Here is an 18,196-nt window from a genome sequence, read left to right as displayed (position 1 = left end):
GAAATTTCCCCTCGGAAAAAAGGGTGAAAACGATCATTAGAAAAATTTGATTTACACGATATTTGATATTTAATATTATCGTCGCTGCGTGGACCGTATTTGCGCTAGAATCTGCTGCAACTGAAGATATTTAATGAAAACGTGTGGGGTATTCACAACAACTCATTTGGGTTGACACTCAACGAATAAAGTTTCGCGCCTGGTTGACACCATCACTACCGCGTTTTCGTAACTGTTCAGTTTACTGTAAATTTCGGCGAAGATCATCAATCGCTTCTTTCATTTCCTTGAAGACAAGACTTTCAGTAACGATCGTTTTTCTTCGCTAATAAGCTCATAAACAGGTTTGTCAAGGGAAAAATAAGTGACGTCCGTTGGGATCTCGGGGGGTTAAAAAAGGGATTAATTGATCGAGCCCCTCCATATGGCGCTGCGGTTTAAGATTTATAAAAAATATTAAATCTCAATAAATCCTGCTCTTTAAATTATTGAGATCTATTTTCGGCCTTGGAAAAAAAAGGTGGCCTTTGGGAAATGGAAGTTTTGAGCGCAAATAACAACTCATAATGGCGTGTTTAGGACGGGATTAATATTTTTGGAAATGGTTGCTTCTTTTCCCCTCTTTTTTTTCTTTTCAGGATATGTTCAAAAAAGAACCAATTTGAAAGTCGGCAGAAAAACGTGAACCTAATGAAAAAATAAGTCCTCCGTCCGGGAGAAAGATAACATCGATAATTATGTTTCAAACTCACCCACTGATATCATTAGTCCTACGCGTAATAATATTTTTGTCGAGTCACGAGGTGCTAATCAAAATCATTCTAATTAGATTTCAAGACGTCAGGGAGGCTTAATTAATGAGTTATCTGGGTTGACCTTTTTTCAAAAAGCAACAAGTCAAATTTTAAGCTTTATGACTAGAAAAATGGATTTTCTAGGGTGGAAAATTTTTGAGTCGAATTTTTTTTTCATTTTTTATTATATTTTTTTATTTTATATTTTATATTATTTAAGATACAGTGGGTTGCGCAGGTAGTTGCCCCTTTGCGATTGCCGCTTTGGTTGCCCCTTCGCCCGCGCTTTTTCTATTGTTTCTTTCTAGACTTGCTCAAAGTGATTGCAGGATTGGTTGACCCTTCGCCCGCTCTTTAGGGGGCAACTACCTGCGCAACCCACTGTACGAAAAACAACCGTATCTTTCTAAAAAAGCCCTGAAATGTCATCGAATCGCAAAAATCCTCTGGAGCATTCGATTAAACCACAGCATAATCTATTTCCGCCGAAAAAGGTTGATTGAGCTCGCTGGGCCAACGTGGACGGACAAATTTCTTCACTTTGTCGAAAACTTGAAACTTTATTTCGCGACCTCAAAACGCTAAAAACGGACAAATTTCGGGTAGATTCACGTTACATGCCGATCACTAAATGCTTTCATTGAAATTGAATCTTCTCGTACATATGTAATTATTTCATATTTTAGAAATTTCTTGACGATAAAAAGGCCGATCCAGTTGAATAAATTTCTATTATCAACGATAATTTATCATGAAAAAGGGCTTTTAAAAATTTTGCCAGTTTGAAAAACCATAAATTTGAATTCTTATGGAACTATTAGAAATAAAAAAATCCTAGTTATTTTTGAATACTCAAATTAATTTGTTTCTGTACTTTCGCTTTCCCTAGCAACGTTCTATCAACAGTTTTCCATCCATTTTACCCTAACTTATCATCGCCAGAATCGGCGTTCTCCGATATATTCTCCCAAAAAAAAAGCGCGCGGTGGTAGCGCCGAGAAAAAAAAGCGCTTGGTGCGCGCTCCGCTGGGTGGAGCAAGAGAGATTGCGCTAGCAACGCGCGCGTTGTTTCACACCGCAAGCGCTTCTTTTTTGCTCCTAAAATAGCTATTTAACTTTTTATAGACTTTGTTGACACTTTTATCCTGAACTAAAAATAAACAGTTGGATATAAAGATACTTTTTATAATAAAGAGATTATGACTTGAAAAAGTAGAGGTTTTTCTGAGAAGAAGAAGAAAAATTTAAGAAAATTTGACAGGTAAAAACTCATCCTCTTTCATTGTGACACCCTTATTTATCGACTGAATGAAAGGCCCTAAAAGTGGTTTAAAAACCGAAATTTGAAGCTTTTTTATTACAAAAGACTCTTTTAGATCTCAAAAATCGGCAAATTAACCTTTTTGAGCGATTTTTAAGGGGTATCTTCGTTATCATTCAAAAATCCGGTTTTCTTTTCGCATTTGCAGCGCATTAATATCGCTAATCTTGGATCCAGGCCGGTGATTCGGGCAAGTTTGCCTGCTCATCCAGCCGGAAATTTACATTTGCATTATTTCTCCCCCTTTTTCTTCGATTTCTAAAAAGGGAGGGGCGATTTCGCCAATGCCAATGCTTTTTACAAGCAAGAATTTCAGGTCGGAAACTTCCGTCAAGTGAAATGAGCTGTAACAGAGTGTTCGATTGAACAAATCAAAAAGTGATTGAAAAGCTCTTCAAATCAAAGTGTGTCTTTTTCCAATTCAAGAAGAGGGGGAAAGAGCTTTAATTGAGAATTTGAACGAATTGATGATTTGGGATTTTTGGAAAAGCTTCTTTTGGAAAAAGAAAAAGGGTTGATCTGGCTTGGTGGCGTCCGATTGACCTTAGACGAGATGCAACGGGAAAATGGCAAATTAGACGTGGCCGAATCTCGCCGAATTTAGAGCGTTTCTGATTCATGTTCTTATGATTCGGACAACTTTTACAAATGAGCAGATTTTTCAAATTTCAATCATCATTTTCGGCCCGAAAATTTCGGGTAGATGCTTTGAGTCGAAAAAAACTAAAAATTAGAATTTTTTCCGAAAATTTTTTCTGAAATCTGATTTGCTTACCAGCCGAATTGGGCTTTCTGATTGGTTTACAGATTGACTAGAATTTTTGTCAGAATGATATAATATTTTTGTCGATTCATGCCTCCTCCCCTTATTTTCTGCTCCGTGATGAACTGCTGGTAACCGTATCCAAGTTTAATTACAGTTTTATTACGAGGAGGATCCCCAGTGGATTTGCAGAACAAACTTTCTTTTGACAAGAAGCTGTCAGTGAGGAGAACACTGAATAAAGATTTCATCTCGTCTCTAATCAATAAATTCTATCATATTCGGCTAAAAGGCTAAAGCCTCGAAAGATGAGCTGGGATCAGTTTGAGAGTTCATTTTGAAGGCTAAAAGTATTAACCTCTTGAGTAAAGAGAAAGTTTCTCTTTTGCCAATTTCGAACTTTTCTAAAAAGAATTTTTTGAATAGTTATTTCTTGATTGTTTATTCGAAAATTTTCTTAGAGGAAAATTAATTTTATCAAAATAAAAAGAAAGTGAAAGCGAAAAAAAAGCCCGCTGTGCAGGTGACAGCCTACTGAATAATTCCAGCAGGCTGTATTGAAATCTTATCTAAGCGGCACTCGAGAAATTTTCGATTTTTCCTAGAGCTCCTCTTGCCTTATCGATATTTTTCCATGAACAAAGCAATAGGAGGGGGCCGGTAATAAACTTTCAAGAGCAGAACAAGGCGTGAGAATTTCGACGGCGCTAATTGAAATTTCGAAAATTATGAATCTTTCATTTATTCCTGCTTTGAAGAATTTGAATTTTGAGCGGTCAAGATCGTAAAAATTATTTTTTATTCAGACTTTTTCTCCCAACGAAAGGCTTGTTTTACGATATTTACCTCGAACAACGAGCTCTATATTAAATTTGTTAAACATTTTGTTCTATTTTTAAATATAGATAGTGGCTATTTATAATGTCTATTCTTCACGGCAAGGCGGGTAGATTATTGTTTGATTATTTTGATTTTGGACCCATCGCGCGCGAAATTTACATTATTCTCGCGAGAAAGGGTTAAATAAAGGGTTAATTTAATGAAAAAAATAAGAAAAATCAATAATTGAGAAGCCAGTAAAGGCAAATTAAGACACTTCGTGGCCTACTAAAGAGGCGATTAGTCGTTGTACGGAGCTAATTGGCTTAGAATTGATTTGAGGAGTTGCTTCCTCAATTATTTTTCCTTTTCTTCTTTAAAATTGAGCTGTGACAGATGCCATCCGACAATCGCCATATTAGAAATGTGACTCGCTTGCCTTGTTTTTTTCCTTTTCGGAGTTAATTTTGCATCAATGGATTTAGGGTTAGGGTTAGAGTTAGGGTAAGGGTGAGGGTTAGGGTTAGTATTTTTATTTGGCTCTTTTTCTATAAGAAATCCTGACTCAGGTTTTTAGACAGGTAACCGAACCCAGACTGAACTTATCTGTACTCTTCTTCTTCTTGTTACATAATCTTCATCAGATATTGTCATAATCCCTGCCCGCCCAAATAAAATTTCCCTGATAAGCATCTCCCCCGCGATATCTGTATAGAACGCTCGAAAATTCTAGAGAGCGAAATTTTTGGATAAGAGGGTGGTTCAAAAATCTCAAGATAAGAGCACATAACAACATGATTTTCAAATTGGAAAAGTCGAATTTCGTGAATGTGAAAATTGTTGGTTTTGATTTTCAATTGATTGTCGCTAGAATCGGTTCAAATATGCCACGTGAGTATTGAATATACAGTCATTCAAGGCCTCAAATTGAGGGAAAACCGCAGTTTCGGAGTCCAACTTTGGGTCGTATTTAGTTTCAGGGCTGATGTGTTCCGGATCTTGGTTTTGATAACCGGCAGTTTTCTAAAAAACCTGACCTTGGAAATGGAAATGGAAAAATAAACCGCTTTGAATAAGTACCAAAAAGCGCGTTTGTTGAATTGAGGCTAAAAATAAAGTTGAAGGAAAAAGAGGTTTATTTTTACCCCGACTTGTAATGGAAGAGATTTGCATTTAGAAAAATTATCGAATTGGCGAATTGTAGAAATAAATTTTTTTATGAAAAATTGACAGAGAAAGAAAAAAGGATGATCGAGATAAAATCGAGAAGGAACAAATTCGGGAGAGTTTTTCGGCATTTGCAAGGGTTGAGAATTCTAGAGCTTAAACATTTTCTTCAAGGAGAACGATTGATAACGAAAACTGTCATCCGTCCTTCTTATTGGCCAATCGTGAAAACCGGAATTTCTTTGATTGGCCAATAAAAAGCCTGATGAACTTTTTCCTTATCAATCGTTGATGCTGTTGAAAATGAGATTGTTTTGAAGATTAAATATTTTCTTCAAAGAATTATATTTTTGAAAGAAAATTATTTAAAAGAATATTTACCATTAATTATCAAATAGAAGAAGTCTGTTTTCGCAACCCCGAAAAAAGCGAAATGATAAGAAAAGAGCAAATCGGTAAGAGTTTTGTCAACAGCTTCGCGCTTCCGGAAATATCGCGGAAAACGCGATTATATCACGCAATCAAAACATTGCGGGAAAATTCAATTCTCTCCAATATTTTAAAAATATCATTACTTAAAAATTATAAATGCGTAGACGGCAAACGAGTTTTTCAGTCTGCATAACTTGCTTTAGATAATCAGGTCTTTGTATCTCGATTTTCACACTTGCTCTCTTGATAAGATTTTTTCTCAATAACAATCCTACATAAGAACGACTGTAACTAACTTTAAAATTAGAATAACAGTTTGAAAATTTACAAAAAAGAGAAGGTTTCGAGAAAATTCCGAATTCGGCAAGTTTGATAATAAGACTGCTTATATGCCAATTTGAGAATTTTGATTGGCTGGAAAGATTTTCTAAGGATTTTGATTGGTCAAAATCGCAATGTCTTTAAAATCGGATTTGAATTATAAAAGAGAACAGGAGTGTATTTTTAACTCTTTTCATTTCTTCAATAAAGTCTGAAAAATGACTGTATTTATGACTATTTTCTCAGAATGGATCAATATTAAAGACAGGGAGGCACCGTGACAATGAATCGAAACACAACGGCAAGAGTCGATTTTCCTCTCTTTTTTTCTTTCTCTTGGGAGAGAATTCTGAATCGGAGGCATATTTTTATTTTTTATTAACCTTCAAAAAGAAGAAAATGATATAAAAGCCTTGGTAAAAGGGCTCAGCAGTCATTCTGAAGATCAGAGAATGTCTGAAAAAGAGTTGAGTCCCTAGTGCAAAGTATAAAGATTTTCGTAAGAATTTATTTTGCGAAAATTACAGGGGTTGAAAAAGCTAGTAGGCTTCTCCAGAACTCTTCGTTTATTTTCAGGCCAGGAAGATTTACGGACCCCACGTGGGATGAATAAATAATCAGAGTTTGCTTTTCCGAAATTCAGGATTATAATTAGGAAGATTTTAGTTATTTTTTAATCGTAAAAATTTTTAATTCTTCTTTTCAGAATGCGAGGATGGACAAAATTCACAGAAGAAGCAACTTCTGATTTCCAAGCCTGCCTAATTCAACTCTCAAGCTATGTGGATGGAACTATCAAGGAATGGCGCTCAAGAATTCAAGAATGGCTTAACCAATTTTAATGCGTCCAATTCTTCTTCCCAAGGTCACGTGGAAGGAGCAGCATTAAACGTGCTCACAGCTGCCAAGACTATTTTCAATCGCTAATTCCGCTGAATTAAAATTCAGAATTCTTGATGATGTCAGCGACAAACCTCAATCATATTCAACCAAATTCTTGAGTGCATTTTTTCGTTGCGTTTTCGCTGATTGGCGAACGCGAAAAGCTCCTCTAGAATTGGATTATTTCTGAATAATGAAGGTGCTTTTTTCGTTGTCTTTCGTTTGTAAGGGCCTTTGAGTGGAAGTGTTAAAGAATACACGCTTCTCATTGGCTGATATCAGTTATAGAAGCTTCTGATTGGCTAAGCCAAGCCTAACCCGGAATTAATTCTAACTTGTTTTTAATAAAGAGCCATATTTTAGGTTTTTTTGTTCGACCAATGAGAAAACTCTTCGTTTTCATGAAAAATTTTGAAGAAAAATTTCGAGTAGATGTCTTACTAGTCGCCTAATATGCGATAATGAGCAGGTCATGTGTTGGAACTCGCAAAACAAAACGAAAGATACACTGCCGACATTCCATGTCCCCAAACTGCACGTCTTCAAACTCTCAACATTCTTAACCCCACTGAACCCTTTTTTTCAACGTTTCTTTTTCTCAGAAGATCTTGATTCTTCTGATGATTCTACATAAACCCGAATAAAGGGAGAATGATCACATGATTTTCCAGTTTTTGAGCGCCACGAAAAGACTGAAAGTGAACTTCAAAAATTGGCAGCAGGATATGTTCATTTTATCTCGGGCCGTGATCGCAGCGGGAGATCATTGCTAGCACTCCCCAACGCGCATTCCAATTTGGAGAATATTGACTCGAAGAATTGGACTGAGATTATTGACTACGCTACGAGGAGGTAAGCAATACGGTTTGAAATATGAGCAGTAAATTTATGCAACCAGCAGTAATTAATGTTGAGATATCTTTGTTTTATCATTTCGACGATTATTGATTCCGAAAATATTTATATAAAAAGAATTAAAAGAAAGTTCTGGTGTTCAGTTAATTTGTATAAAATCTAGAAAATATCTTGTCTTTCTTATTCAAAAATTTAACCAGAAAAAAGTAACTCAATTGAAAGAAAAGAAAAAAAAAATTATAATCCCGAGATATTTCGGCTCCAGTCCAATTTTAAAACTTCTCTCGCCACCTGCTAGTTTTTCTAGTGGGAAGAAAGAGCTAACCTCGTTACTCACGTGCATCTTCGTCCGTTTACTGCTTACTCATCTTGTTATTTTTCGGACTTTGATTTTATTTTATTTTTCAGCTCGCAAGCCCCGTACGCAGTCCTGATTGATAGGAGATCTTCAAACTGGTCAAATGTGAAGGAAATTTTAGCAACACTACAAGGCTCGAAAATTGAGCTGTCTTCGATTCTCGTTCTTCGTCCCGGTGGCCTGCAGCGAATATTCTCCGAAGCAACAATTCGTTTTGTTGATCTGGGCTTTCCAGAACGAACGAACATCAAATTTTTGAAAAACTTCGAGCAGGTTCTACCACACATCGATCCTGAATTTATCTCAACGGTAAAAAAACAAAGTTCTTCAAAACGTGACACCTTTGAAAATTATAATTTGAACCTTGTTATCCGAGAACACGTGCTTTTTTCTTGTCAAAAAATATGCAAAAATACATGTTTTTTTTTGCTATTCTTTTTCGATAAAAATTTTTTAGGATATTGGAGGGAAAAATCACTGCACAGTCGAATTCCAGCTGAAATGTTCGGAGCGATTCTGCGATTTCAGGATTAAAGTTGCGAATTTTCTCGACAAAGTCAACATTTTCGTCAAAAAAATCAACCAAGTAGAAATGCCAAATGATGAGCATCAGTGTGTGGTGCAAAAAGAAGCTCAGAATCATCAGTTTCTCGGTAAGCCGTGAATTATAAGTGTGGGGGGAGTTAAGGGAAGGCAAAGGAAATAACCATTATCGCTTTTTTTTTGGTTGATAAGAATCAATTTTTTACTCATAATTTCGAACGAATCGACAAATATGCGACAAATTTCACAAAATTTTTATCAAATTTTAGACCAATCAAATTCTCTGATTCAATAGATTGGACAATCAGGTTTCAGAAAAATGTCGTTAAAAATTTTTGTTGCAATTTTTTGTCGACTCGAATACATTTTTCCTCAATTTGGAAATTAATGGAATAAGCTTAATTAAGTCCGTCACATATACGTATTTGTAAATGATTGACGAACGAAAGACACCTTGGTTCGGCGCATTAAATTATTCAATACGCGTCATTATCTTCAAAATTTTTCTTCAGTGATGATGGACGAGCTCTTGGACTCGATCAACGAAGGAGATCAGTTGAGCGATTCGGTGAGAGAAATTTGCAGCGCGAAATATGTCGCGGAACTGGAGAATTTGCTGCTAAAACTGAAGCACTTGAATTCAAATCTAAGTGCTGTTTGGAGCTCGCATTCTCAAAGGAAAATGGTTCATCACTTTTTAACCTCAAAAAAGAGATAAAAAAAAAGTTTAGTTTTGAAAGTTTCTGGAGCGATTTCAAGCATTTGGCTAAATATTTGCAAATTTGAAGTCACCAGCTAACCAGTGTCTAATAAGATCAAGGCGGCTTGTAAACCACATTTCATTTCGTTTCCGCTGATGTTTCACTTTTTCCGCTTCTTGGAAAAGCTCTAATCTGACTGTAATTGGCAGTGATGAACCAAGTGTAGAATGGACATTGCCTGCTCGTTCCGCAAATTTGAGGTCTCCTATCGTACAATCATTGGTAAGCCTCTAAAAATCAAATTGAATTAATTTCGGCGTGTTTGATCGGAAAACATTTTCTAAGCGTAATACAAGGGTGATACGGCCTAATTCTTCGGCTTGGAGGCCGAAGGATTGATGCGTGTAAGAACACTGATTCTTCGGCATAAACCGAAGAATGAGTGATAAAAGATGCACTGATTCTTCGGCTAAGATGAATTAATTCACAGATTCCTGTGCCCCTAACCACGGGGCTCCGCCCCTTAGGTCCTAAAATGCCGGGGTCTAGTCTATGGTTACTTAGGGTTACCTTCGGTAACCCTAACTAACCCTAGCCTATCCCCCTCGGGTGAGTTAGTTCTGTCATTTTGCCCAGTGCCCCCTAACACTAACCTCAAATCATAGAAAGTACTTATTGCTAAAATGTGTTTTTTTCTAGAAAATGCCTTTTTTCATAAGTGATGACTCATAGATTGCAATCAAAGATTTATCAAAAGAATTTTGATAATGGCTTCTAGAAAATTTGCCGAAGAATCACTGTCAATTTTATTATTAATACTTCGGTTCAAGGCAATTCTCAATTAGCCGAAGAATCAGTGTTATTGAAAGCATCAATTCTTCGGCCTTGCCGAAGAATCAGCCCATACCACGAATACAAGATACGATGAAATTATGGTTTCAATTAGGAAAATAATATAAAAGTACATTTATTACAAATTGGGGCAACTCCATATACAGTTGTAAGGCTCTTAATGTCTTATCAATTGTTTCGAAAAGAAAAAATAAAAAATTTGCTCTAAAAATTTTTTTTTTGTGATGTTCAAAAAATGAATCTAGAATCTCTGAATCTCATCTTTTTTAGTAAAATTAAAAGCACACGAGCAAAAACTCTCCTCAACCGAATACGGTCTCGGAACAGAATGGATCGAAAAACTCATCAGTCTGCACCGCCAATACCGAGTCGAAAGTCAAGACACCATCAAAGGACCAGCGTTGAAAACTGTTACTAACGTGATGAGCAACTTGCTTGGTTGCTCGATGAAAATTATAAAATTGGGAGGGGGCGAATTTCTCAGCCTTGTAAACATAAAAATGAGCAGATATTAACTTGCTACTTTTTTCAACGCGAAAAATCAGAAGCGGAAATTCTGCTCGACCAAGCCCACGAGATTTCGATCTATCTTTCTGACTCTGTTGCTCCCAAATGCGACGATGTCAAGGTAAGTTTTGTTTACAGCGCTCTCAAATGACTGGTTTTTCTAGCACCTAATCACCCGAATCGAGGACTCTTCCGAAGACCGTCGGTCAAAACTAGAACTCGGTTTGGCCGCCAATCGCGATATGGAAGCCGCCCTAGATTGGTGGGAATCAGCATCAAAGGAAAAGGACTCACTTCTGAGAAAAAGTCGTAATAATTCCAGAAAATGGAAATTTGTTTGTTCTTTTTTCCGATGCCCGCAAAATCCAGTTTTGGTGTCGTTCACCAAAGTTTAACGCCTTTTGGTGTGGCGACCGCATATTTGGTCACGTCTATTAGAAACTACCGTGTTCTGTAATTTCTAGAGTTCACAAAATTCAATTATAAGCACTTCAAAATTTATATTTTATAAAAAAAAAATGACTAAAAATTTAAAAGAAAAAATTCAAATTTTCGCAAAAATATTCATAAAAACTTTTCAATAAAATAAGGGTGGGGAGGCCAATAAAACGTTTGCCTTGGTAAATATTCTCAGGGGAAGAGGATCGGAAGTAGAACCGGGCGTACTCGACCACTTTTCAACCACTCTGTGCTTTTCGCCCTCTCTTTTTCTCCTTTTCGTCATAAAAACGTCAGCGTGGCCCAGCATGAGCTCAGGAGCTCAAATAGAGAGCCCTTGATAGATTCTTTGTCGAGCAGCGTCGGACGCCGTCCAGTATTCAGCTTCTTTCTTGGAACAGAAGGTGAGAAGCCAAGTGACTAAACGAAAAGAAAAACAATTATTTTTTAAATTAGCTCGAAGAGGGAAGAAAATTGAAGATTTTAAATGAAGATTATGATGCTTTCGTGAGGCTGCAGTATTCAACAAGGAAAGAAGTCAAGAAAAATTTTAATTATAAAAAGATTAAATCATTTTTGATAAAGAAAATCGTGATTTAAGGTCGTTGCCCCGCAAAAATTGTGAATAACCCTGATTGAGTCTGGGAAAAAGAGCTCAAGCGAAACACATGGCCACTTTAGTGCGCAGATTTTACCTTTTAAAATAATATTCTACCTTTGACTTCGAAAAAGACTTGCGAAAAATAGTGAGCAAGTAAACGAGCTGTGCGAGCAGTACGAAAAGAAAATTTTATTGGTGAGAATTGAAGAGAAGCCAGTTCCGATTGCGCCGGTGGAGCCAAGGATTGTCGTCAAAAATCCGAAACTTCAGGAGATTTCTAGAGACGATGTAAGTTTTCTCCCTTTGGCTTTCAGAGGAAGAACCTTACTTTCAATTATTCAATTTTGAAAGTAACATCTTCTGGCGAGAAAACGATAGGAACGTTTCATTGCATCTGTCAAAAAGAACAACAAGATAATTGGCTATCATTTTGTTCAAGTCGTCTTTGGGCAGGAGAACGACTTTTGCTTGTCAGAATATTTTCGGTTCTACGATAGCGAAATCGGTCTTTTTCAGAATGAAGACAATCTCTTTTAGCTTCACGATAATTAATAATTATTAATTATTGATTTTTTTTTATTGAAAGAGAAACTCACTGAAAGAAAAATCCATTATGGTAGGATTTTTTAAATGGAAAATTAAAGAGAATTTTCGAAACTAGGTTTTTCAAATTTCTCTTAGAAAAATCAGTCACGTGTCTTTCCGCGTTTGCGTGATTGAGCCAATTTTCTGAAAAATTTTAAACCCCGCAAAAGTTGATTTCGCGTTCTTTTGAATTTTGAACTTATGCAATAATCATTTTAAAAACAAATCTCGGGACAAGCGTATTCCACGTAAAAGCAGGTTTCTTACGGGTCGAACAGCGATCGCAAAAGCAATTAAAAAATTCGCAGCAGCTAACGGGATGTTTGATTTGACCGCAAATTGCGTCATATAATCAGAAAATAACTAATTTAGGGGAAAACAAGGCCTTCTTTCCAAGGAAAATTTTCTCGAAAATATAATGAAGTGACACCCTTATTTTTTAACAATTGTTCTTCAGAGCCAGGCAGAATCATCGGAGTATATTTCGACCGAAGAAAGTTCCGAAGAGTGCAGTTTATCAAGCTCTTCTCCCTCAAAAAGCAAAATGATTGAGGGAGAAAGTCGAGACCGCCGAGAACAGACAAATCGACTGACAAGCTCACTTCGATGCGATTGAACACTTCTCTCTCTGCCGTTGTTATGTCCAGCTCTGCCGTAAGTTTTTCAACAAATGAATCGAATTCAATCCATTTTCAAGAGCTCCTTATCCGCCGACGAAGACCTCTTAAGCCCTCAAAAGGTCGACAATGTCCTGAGCGAGCTGCTAGAATCCGAAAAGATCTACATTCGCGAAATCGAAGAAATTCTCCAAGGTTATGGAGAGATGATCGATTCCGAATCCTTCGACTGCCCTGAAATTCTCCGCGGAAAAAGGTATATTTAAGAATCAAGAGCATCAGCCGCACTTCGCGTTGGTTTTTTCAACAAAGTGCAATCATCTGTATTGAAATGACAAGGAGCGTGGCAAGTATGAGATTATGTCACGGAGGCCGACTTCACTCTCTCAAACCGCGCAGCTGACCACAAAGGCCCTTTTCTAACACGCCAATTTTCTAAATCTAAAAAATAGAAGCTCACAATTTATAAGATTTCTTTGATTTATTTCTTTCGAGTTCTAATTTTACCCGAACAAATCAATAATAGGTGTAGCTTTCAAATAGAAAAAAAAATAGATTTTTTGCTCAATATCGTAAATTCTAACGAGAATAAGCATTTTGAAAAACTGAGGATTTTCGGCTAATCAAGAAAAACTGAATTTTAGTGATTTCAAATTAATTTTATTTAAAAAACTTTACTAATATATATTTTTAATAAAACTTTTAGTCTTTATTTTATAACACCTCTAGAAAATTTTTCAAAATCCAGTAAAAAGATATCTTTAAAGACCTTCCGATTAATTTTATTCTTAGTCACGTGCTTCTTGGAAACCTGGACGTCATTTTCAACTTCCACTCCCAAACCTTCCTCCCTCAGCTGCAAGATGCTTTCCCCGCGCCGGCTAAAATGGCGCGAGTCTTCCTTGATTTCATCGACGATTTCGACATTTACTCTGTTTACTGCCAAAACTCCGCGAAAGCCGAGCAGATTTGCCAACAACTCGGGGTCGACAACGCGTTTTTGAAAAAGTGTCAAAATTCGCTGAAACATTCGCTGCCGATAACTGCGTTTTTGTTGAAACCCATTCAGGAGAGGATAGACAGCGATAATCTCATTAGGGGTGCCCTAACGACTCATGCTCATTTGAGCACCTCCAAAAGGGTGAAGGAGCCAGGAATCTATCTAGCTAACGAGCGGAAGTGACAGCTTGGCGATGTTTGACATCGTGTCGCTCATTTAGAAACTAATTAAAACTATTCTAGAGATATTTTTGTCAAAGAGTCATTTCTTTCGGAATAATGAAGACCGCAAAAATGATTTTTATCTCTTGAATTTTGTCTTTTCTTCCGCTAGAAGTGTGGTCATTCAATCAAACATAGGCAACTCGGTATTAGACAACAAAAAGACGTATTTCTTAATTGAAAGCTAAAGCTAAATTTATCTTTATCCGAATCAGCGCATCACAAAATACCAGCTTTTGCTCGACCAAATGGTCAAATGCACCTCGACAACCGAGGACGAGGCCGAAATCGTCCAACTCGCACTTGCCAAAATGCTCAAATGCGTCCGTTCCGTCAATGATTCTCTCCAAAATATCACCGGTTATTCCGGCGCGGTTTTCCAACTCGGAAAGTTGATAAAATTCGGACAGGTAGAGATTGAAACGAAACGGAGCAGGGTGCGGGTTTCGATGAGGACGATCACGAGGTTTTTGTTCCTGTATCAAGAAAGTCTCCTTGTCTGTAAGAAACAAGAAAATGGAAACTACAGGTACCGAAAAATCTCACCAAAATTTCTAGAGCATCAATTTTAGCTTCAAACTGGAACTGCCCCTTGAAAGTCTAAAAATCAATGAAGAAAAAACAAAGATGAATCGCTTCAGTCTAATGTCCGCCGGAGGGCGCTATTTGATGGTTTCTGTTATCAACAGGGAGACGAAAATGAGCTGGATCAGCCAAATTAAACGAGCTCTCCTCAACTTAGACGTAAGTACCACCCTTAAGTCGCACCTCTAACTATTTGCTAGAACCTGGAGATGGAGAAGGAAGACTCTTATCGCCAACCAAGCAGGAGGGAACTCATGGTTTAGACTCACTAAGCCGACTGACTGTAAAAAGAAAACCTGCTGGGCGAAAAGTTCTTCCTCAATAATTTCACTTCTCACTTCATCTAGCTTCACTTCCACAAGTTCAAAAGTTTCTTCAAAATTCATTTCTTTCGTTTTCGTGAGCTGTATTATTTCAGATGTAAATAAACGATATTTGACCGTTTTCTCTGAGTTGGAAGATTTTTATTAAAACGCTTTTATTATAAATTTAGCCATTAGAAAAGAGACAATATATAATATATTATATATTATGAAAAGGTTGACTAGCATTGAAATTTCGCCGAGGGAAGGTTTCCAGGAAGCCAGGAATTCTTCTTGCAGGAGAGAAGGACGCCCGTTTTCTTTGCAGATGCGCCGTTTTTCGGTGGGCAATAAATTTGACATGTCCACTTGAAATCGATGAAAACGATGAAAAACAAGACCACATACCTTCGATGGCATAGAACTTGGGGAACAAACAGCCTTTGCTCCCTGTGCTCTCAAATCCTTCCTAGTCTTCTGCAAGACGTAATCCCAGACCGAAGTTCTTCCGCAGATTCCATTCTCGACTCCAGCTTTAAACGATCGTGGCTCATCACTGAAATACAAAATCGGATTAAAAAAAAGATTAAAATTCAATGAATTTTAACCATGAAATATTCGACTACAAATTTTTTCAATCATAAAGTAACTTACTCAAATTCATCGAAAGTTTGCGATGAAAACTCGATCTTTGATGATCCAATAACTTTATTGTTAATCACCCATTCTCTCTTCTTGCACATGACTTTGTTCGAAGGTTGAATTTGGAAGACCCCATCGGCTGACAAAAAGCACGCATTTGGCTTGCAACTGACTTTGATTCCACTATTGGCTACTTCAGGGAAGCGGTCGAAGAATGCACCACAAGCTTTTGTCGTTGTTCCAGCAGCTGCAAAAATGATAAGAATGGGTCATTTAAGCGAAGACTTACGATGAGCTTTGACTGAATCTCCCTTGAAAACATATCTTCCACGCTGGCATTTGATGACATTCACACTTGGAGAAAAGAGCTTCTTGTTCTTCGCGTAGATTTTGCAGACTTTCGCGTTGCACTAGAAACTCCTCGTTACTTTATTTTTCTTGATGAAAGAATTACCTTGACGTCTAAATTTTCTAGATCTACATCAAAATGACTCGTGAGAGCGCCACACGCGGAGAATAGCTTGTTTCCAGGACCTGGATCTGGTGCGCAATCAATGAGGGTCGTGATTTTTGCCTCTGTGTACTTTTTGGTGAGAGTATTGCATGTCAGTGTTTTCAGACTTGGAGTCCAGTCGGGATCTTAAAACTTAGATTGGCAAGAAAATTAATCTTGATTTTTACTTTTGCAATGAACAGTGCATTTGTCCCAAGCACAGTCGATCAGCGCATTTTTGGTATTGATATCGAACACATTTTCTGGAAGCAAACAAATCGGGCTTGGCGATTGGGCTTTCTCGATGATCGTTTCGTGAATCCAATCGATGTAGTTTGACAGTCTGGCGTATACTCCTGGCTTCTCAAATCTGGCACATCCTTCTCCCCACGAAACAACACCTCTCAAAACCGGGTTCTTTCTTCCAGGAATGTTTTCTGAATCTTCAAGGCAAACAAGAGGTCCTCCGGAGTCTCCCTGGCAGGCGTCACGGGTTCCATCGGTGTGGCCGAAACAGCTCATTTCATCGCGACGGTAATAGTTGATGATTCTGCCGTTTTCGTCGACTTGCGTGTAGGCTTTGTCACAAGTCGAATTTGATAAGATGTTGGCATCAGTATCTATTTGCGCGTTTCAGAAAAAAAGTGGAACTATAAAAATGGAATTGAAAAATGGTGAAAGAAAACGCAGTTCCTTGAAGAATCGATGGGAGAGATGAACCTACTCCTTCTTGTCTGTAACCCCATCCAGCGACAAAGCACTCGACATCCTTCGTATCTTTTTCGGATAATGACGCGCCCATTCTCGGCAAGCACGCTAGAAATTCTTAAAAATTAGCTTTCAGATCGATTTCTTACAGGGCTCGACAGTTTCTGTGTACTTAATTTTGCTCCCGAGCCTGATGAGGCAGATATCGTTGAGGACAGTTTCTGATCGATCATACAGCGGATGCTGAATCAAATCGACGATTTCGGCACATTGTTCATTCGGCGCTGGAACTCCTCGCTCGTCCCTTCCGAAGCACAGTTGCTTTCCTTTGAAGTACCAGGCTGGAATTGTGCAGCAATGAGCAGCAGTGAGGGCCCAATCATTCGCGATCAGGGTAGATCCACAGCCGTAGAAATAACCGATCCATTTCCAAGCGTTTTTCTGTGCGTTCTCTCCTCCGATGATTCTGTCCTTTTGAACTGTTGTGGTGAAATGGGTGAAAGAGCGCTCCATATCGTTGGACTCAAGCTGGTGTCGAAATTTGAGCGAGTCAAGGTTGAACTTGTTTTTGCCATCGATGTCGATTCCTTGTTGATCGCACCAGTGCCCTTTTTGTTGATTTTATTTGACATGATCCTTTTCGCAAGTTTGGGGAAAAAGATGCGAGAGGGGTTAGCAAAGTGGTTCAGAAGATAAGAATCTTTTGCCGAGCATAACTGTTTAAAACCGTCCCTGGGTCAAGATATCCTTTGTCACGGACATCAGATGCGCCATCTGGAGTTTCAGTCTCATACAATGATACATACAGCTTCGTAATAGTCTACATTTGATACCTTGGATAACGAAAATTTCCATCGATCTTCAGATTGGTCAATTATATCAAGTTCTTAGCAATAATAAAATTCGCGAAATATAAAAACATGTATCACGTGATTCCTCAGATTCAATGTCCCAAGCCACCTTTTCTGCAAAATCATCTTCAAAGCCTCCCATCAGTCTTTGACCATTGGAGGCGCTGGCGAGCAATATCCCCTAAAATTTTTTCTTCGTATTTTTCTCTAGAATTCCACACTCTTACCAGTTTCATGAGGTCGATTCAGATTTTTATAGAAAAAAATTATTTGCAAGACAAAAGAATAATCCAGTTTCGGACGGAAATAAAACGATAAGAAAATAAATGGAACGAATCTCGATTTATTATCTTGTCGAAATGCATGTTCCACCATATGCGGCGCCATTTTTTGCTGAGTCTGAATTCCGAGGAAAAATGTTGACAGTTCATTATCTCATTCAAGACGCTAGAAACAGAGGTGGATTTGCCGAAATCCATGAACTTTAATTCTTTCTTCCCATAATGCTAAGATTTTAGTGATCATAATTTGCATTTTTGACGGCATTTTACTTGTCGCTAATAGAAGCTTCTTGTCAAGAGGAAAAGATTTTCGTTTTGAATGAATGTCATGCTGAATTTTTAACGAGATTATCGACAAAATCTTCGCGTCCTGCCGTTTTTCAACATGAACCTCGGTTTATCTTTTGAGCACCAAATTGAATTCCTTTGCAAAATTTGATTTGATTTTTTTGGACTCTGGAGCAGATCAAATATTAAAAGAGAGTCCGCAGCCGGTTGAAGTGCTAATTATCCCGGTGATGGGGAACTGCTTCGTTGGAGAGATGAGAAATGAAGAA

The 18,196-nt window shown here is 37.7% G+C and overlaps 6 protein-coding genes across 6 annotated transcripts; 4 read left to right on the top strand and 2 right to left on the bottom strand.

Moving 5' to 3' along the window:
* Positions 1–6,960: 6,960 nt before the first annotated feature.
* LOC145697582 (guanine nucleotide exchange factor DBS-like) lies at positions 6,961–8,973 on the top strand. The gene is made up of 5 exons (XM_081774802.1): positions 6,961–7,033; positions 7,171–7,351; positions 7,763–8,021; positions 8,170–8,365; positions 8,768–8,973. Exons 1-5 carry the CDS (start codon positions 6,961–6,963, stop codon positions 8,971–8,973), a joined length of 915 nt encoding a protein of 304 aa, XP_081630928.1.
* Positions 8,974–9,171: 198 nt separating this feature from the next.
* On the top strand, positions 9,172–11,353 carry LOC145697579 (guanine nucleotide exchange factor DBS-like). Its single transcript, XM_081774801.1, has 6 exons — positions 9,172–9,238; positions 10,079–10,201; positions 10,354–10,436; positions 10,480–10,596; positions 11,098–11,157; positions 11,210–11,353. The coding sequence occupies exons 1-6, from the start codon at positions 9,184–9,186 to the stop codon at positions 11,351–11,353; spliced, it is 582 nt and encodes a 193-aa protein (XP_081630927.1). The 5' UTR covers positions 9,172–9,183.
* A 108-nt stretch (positions 11,354–11,461) lies between these two features.
* LOC145697038 (proto-oncogene DBL-like) lies at positions 11,462–13,742 on the top strand. Its single transcript, XM_081774174.1, has 4 exons — positions 11,462–11,642; positions 12,397–12,593; positions 12,637–12,812; positions 13,349–13,742. Exons 2-4 carry the CDS (start codon positions 12,546–12,548, stop codon positions 13,737–13,739), a joined length of 615 nt encoding a protein of 204 aa, XP_081630300.1. The 5' UTR covers positions 11,462–11,642; positions 12,397–12,545; the 3' UTR covers positions 13,740–13,742.
* A 142-nt stretch (positions 13,743–13,884) lies between these two features.
* LOC145697039 (guanine nucleotide exchange factor DBS-like) lies at positions 13,885–14,798 on the top strand. The gene is made up of 3 exons (XM_081774175.1): positions 13,885–14,306; positions 14,350–14,521; positions 14,563–14,798. The coding sequence occupies exons 1-3, from the start codon at positions 14,026–14,028 to the stop codon at positions 14,623–14,625; spliced, it is 516 nt and encodes a 171-aa protein (XP_081630301.1). The 5' UTR covers positions 13,885–14,025; the 3' UTR covers positions 14,626–14,798.
* A 37-nt stretch (positions 14,799–14,835) lies between these two features.
* Positions 14,836–16,415, bottom strand: LOC145699557 (uncharacterized). The gene is made up of 6 exons (XM_081776828.1): positions 15,988–16,415; positions 15,761–15,945; positions 15,596–15,716; positions 15,319–15,553; positions 15,073–15,220; positions 14,836–15,032 (listed from the first exon to the last, which is right to left on the bottom strand). The coding sequence occupies exons 1-6, from the start codon at positions 16,319–16,321 to the stop codon at positions 14,907–14,909; spliced, it is 1,149 nt and encodes a 382-aa protein (XP_081632954.1). The 5' UTR covers positions 16,322–16,415; the 3' UTR covers positions 14,836–14,906.
* Positions 16,413–17,132, bottom strand: LOC145699579 (chymotrypsin-like protease CTRL-1). Its single transcript, XM_081776855.1, has 2 exons — positions 16,657–17,132; positions 16,413–16,615 (listed from the first exon to the last, which is right to left on the bottom strand). Exons 1-2 carry the CDS (start codon positions 17,018–17,020, stop codon positions 16,413–16,415), a joined length of 567 nt encoding a protein of 188 aa, XP_081632981.1. The 5' UTR covers positions 17,021–17,132.
* Between the last annotated feature and the right edge of the window lie 1,064 nt (positions 17,133–18,196).

This window comes from Oikopleura dioica, chromosome 2 (genome assembly GCF_907165135.1).
Source record: "Oikopleura dioica chromosome 2, OKI2018_I68_1.0, whole genome shotgun sequence".
Lineage (NCBI taxonomy): Eukaryota > Metazoa > Chordata > Appendicularia > Copelata > Oikopleuridae > Oikopleura > Oikopleura dioica.
The sequence above is the reverse complement of the archived record's forward strand: the minus strand, read 5'-3'. Positions and strand labels throughout refer to the sequence as shown.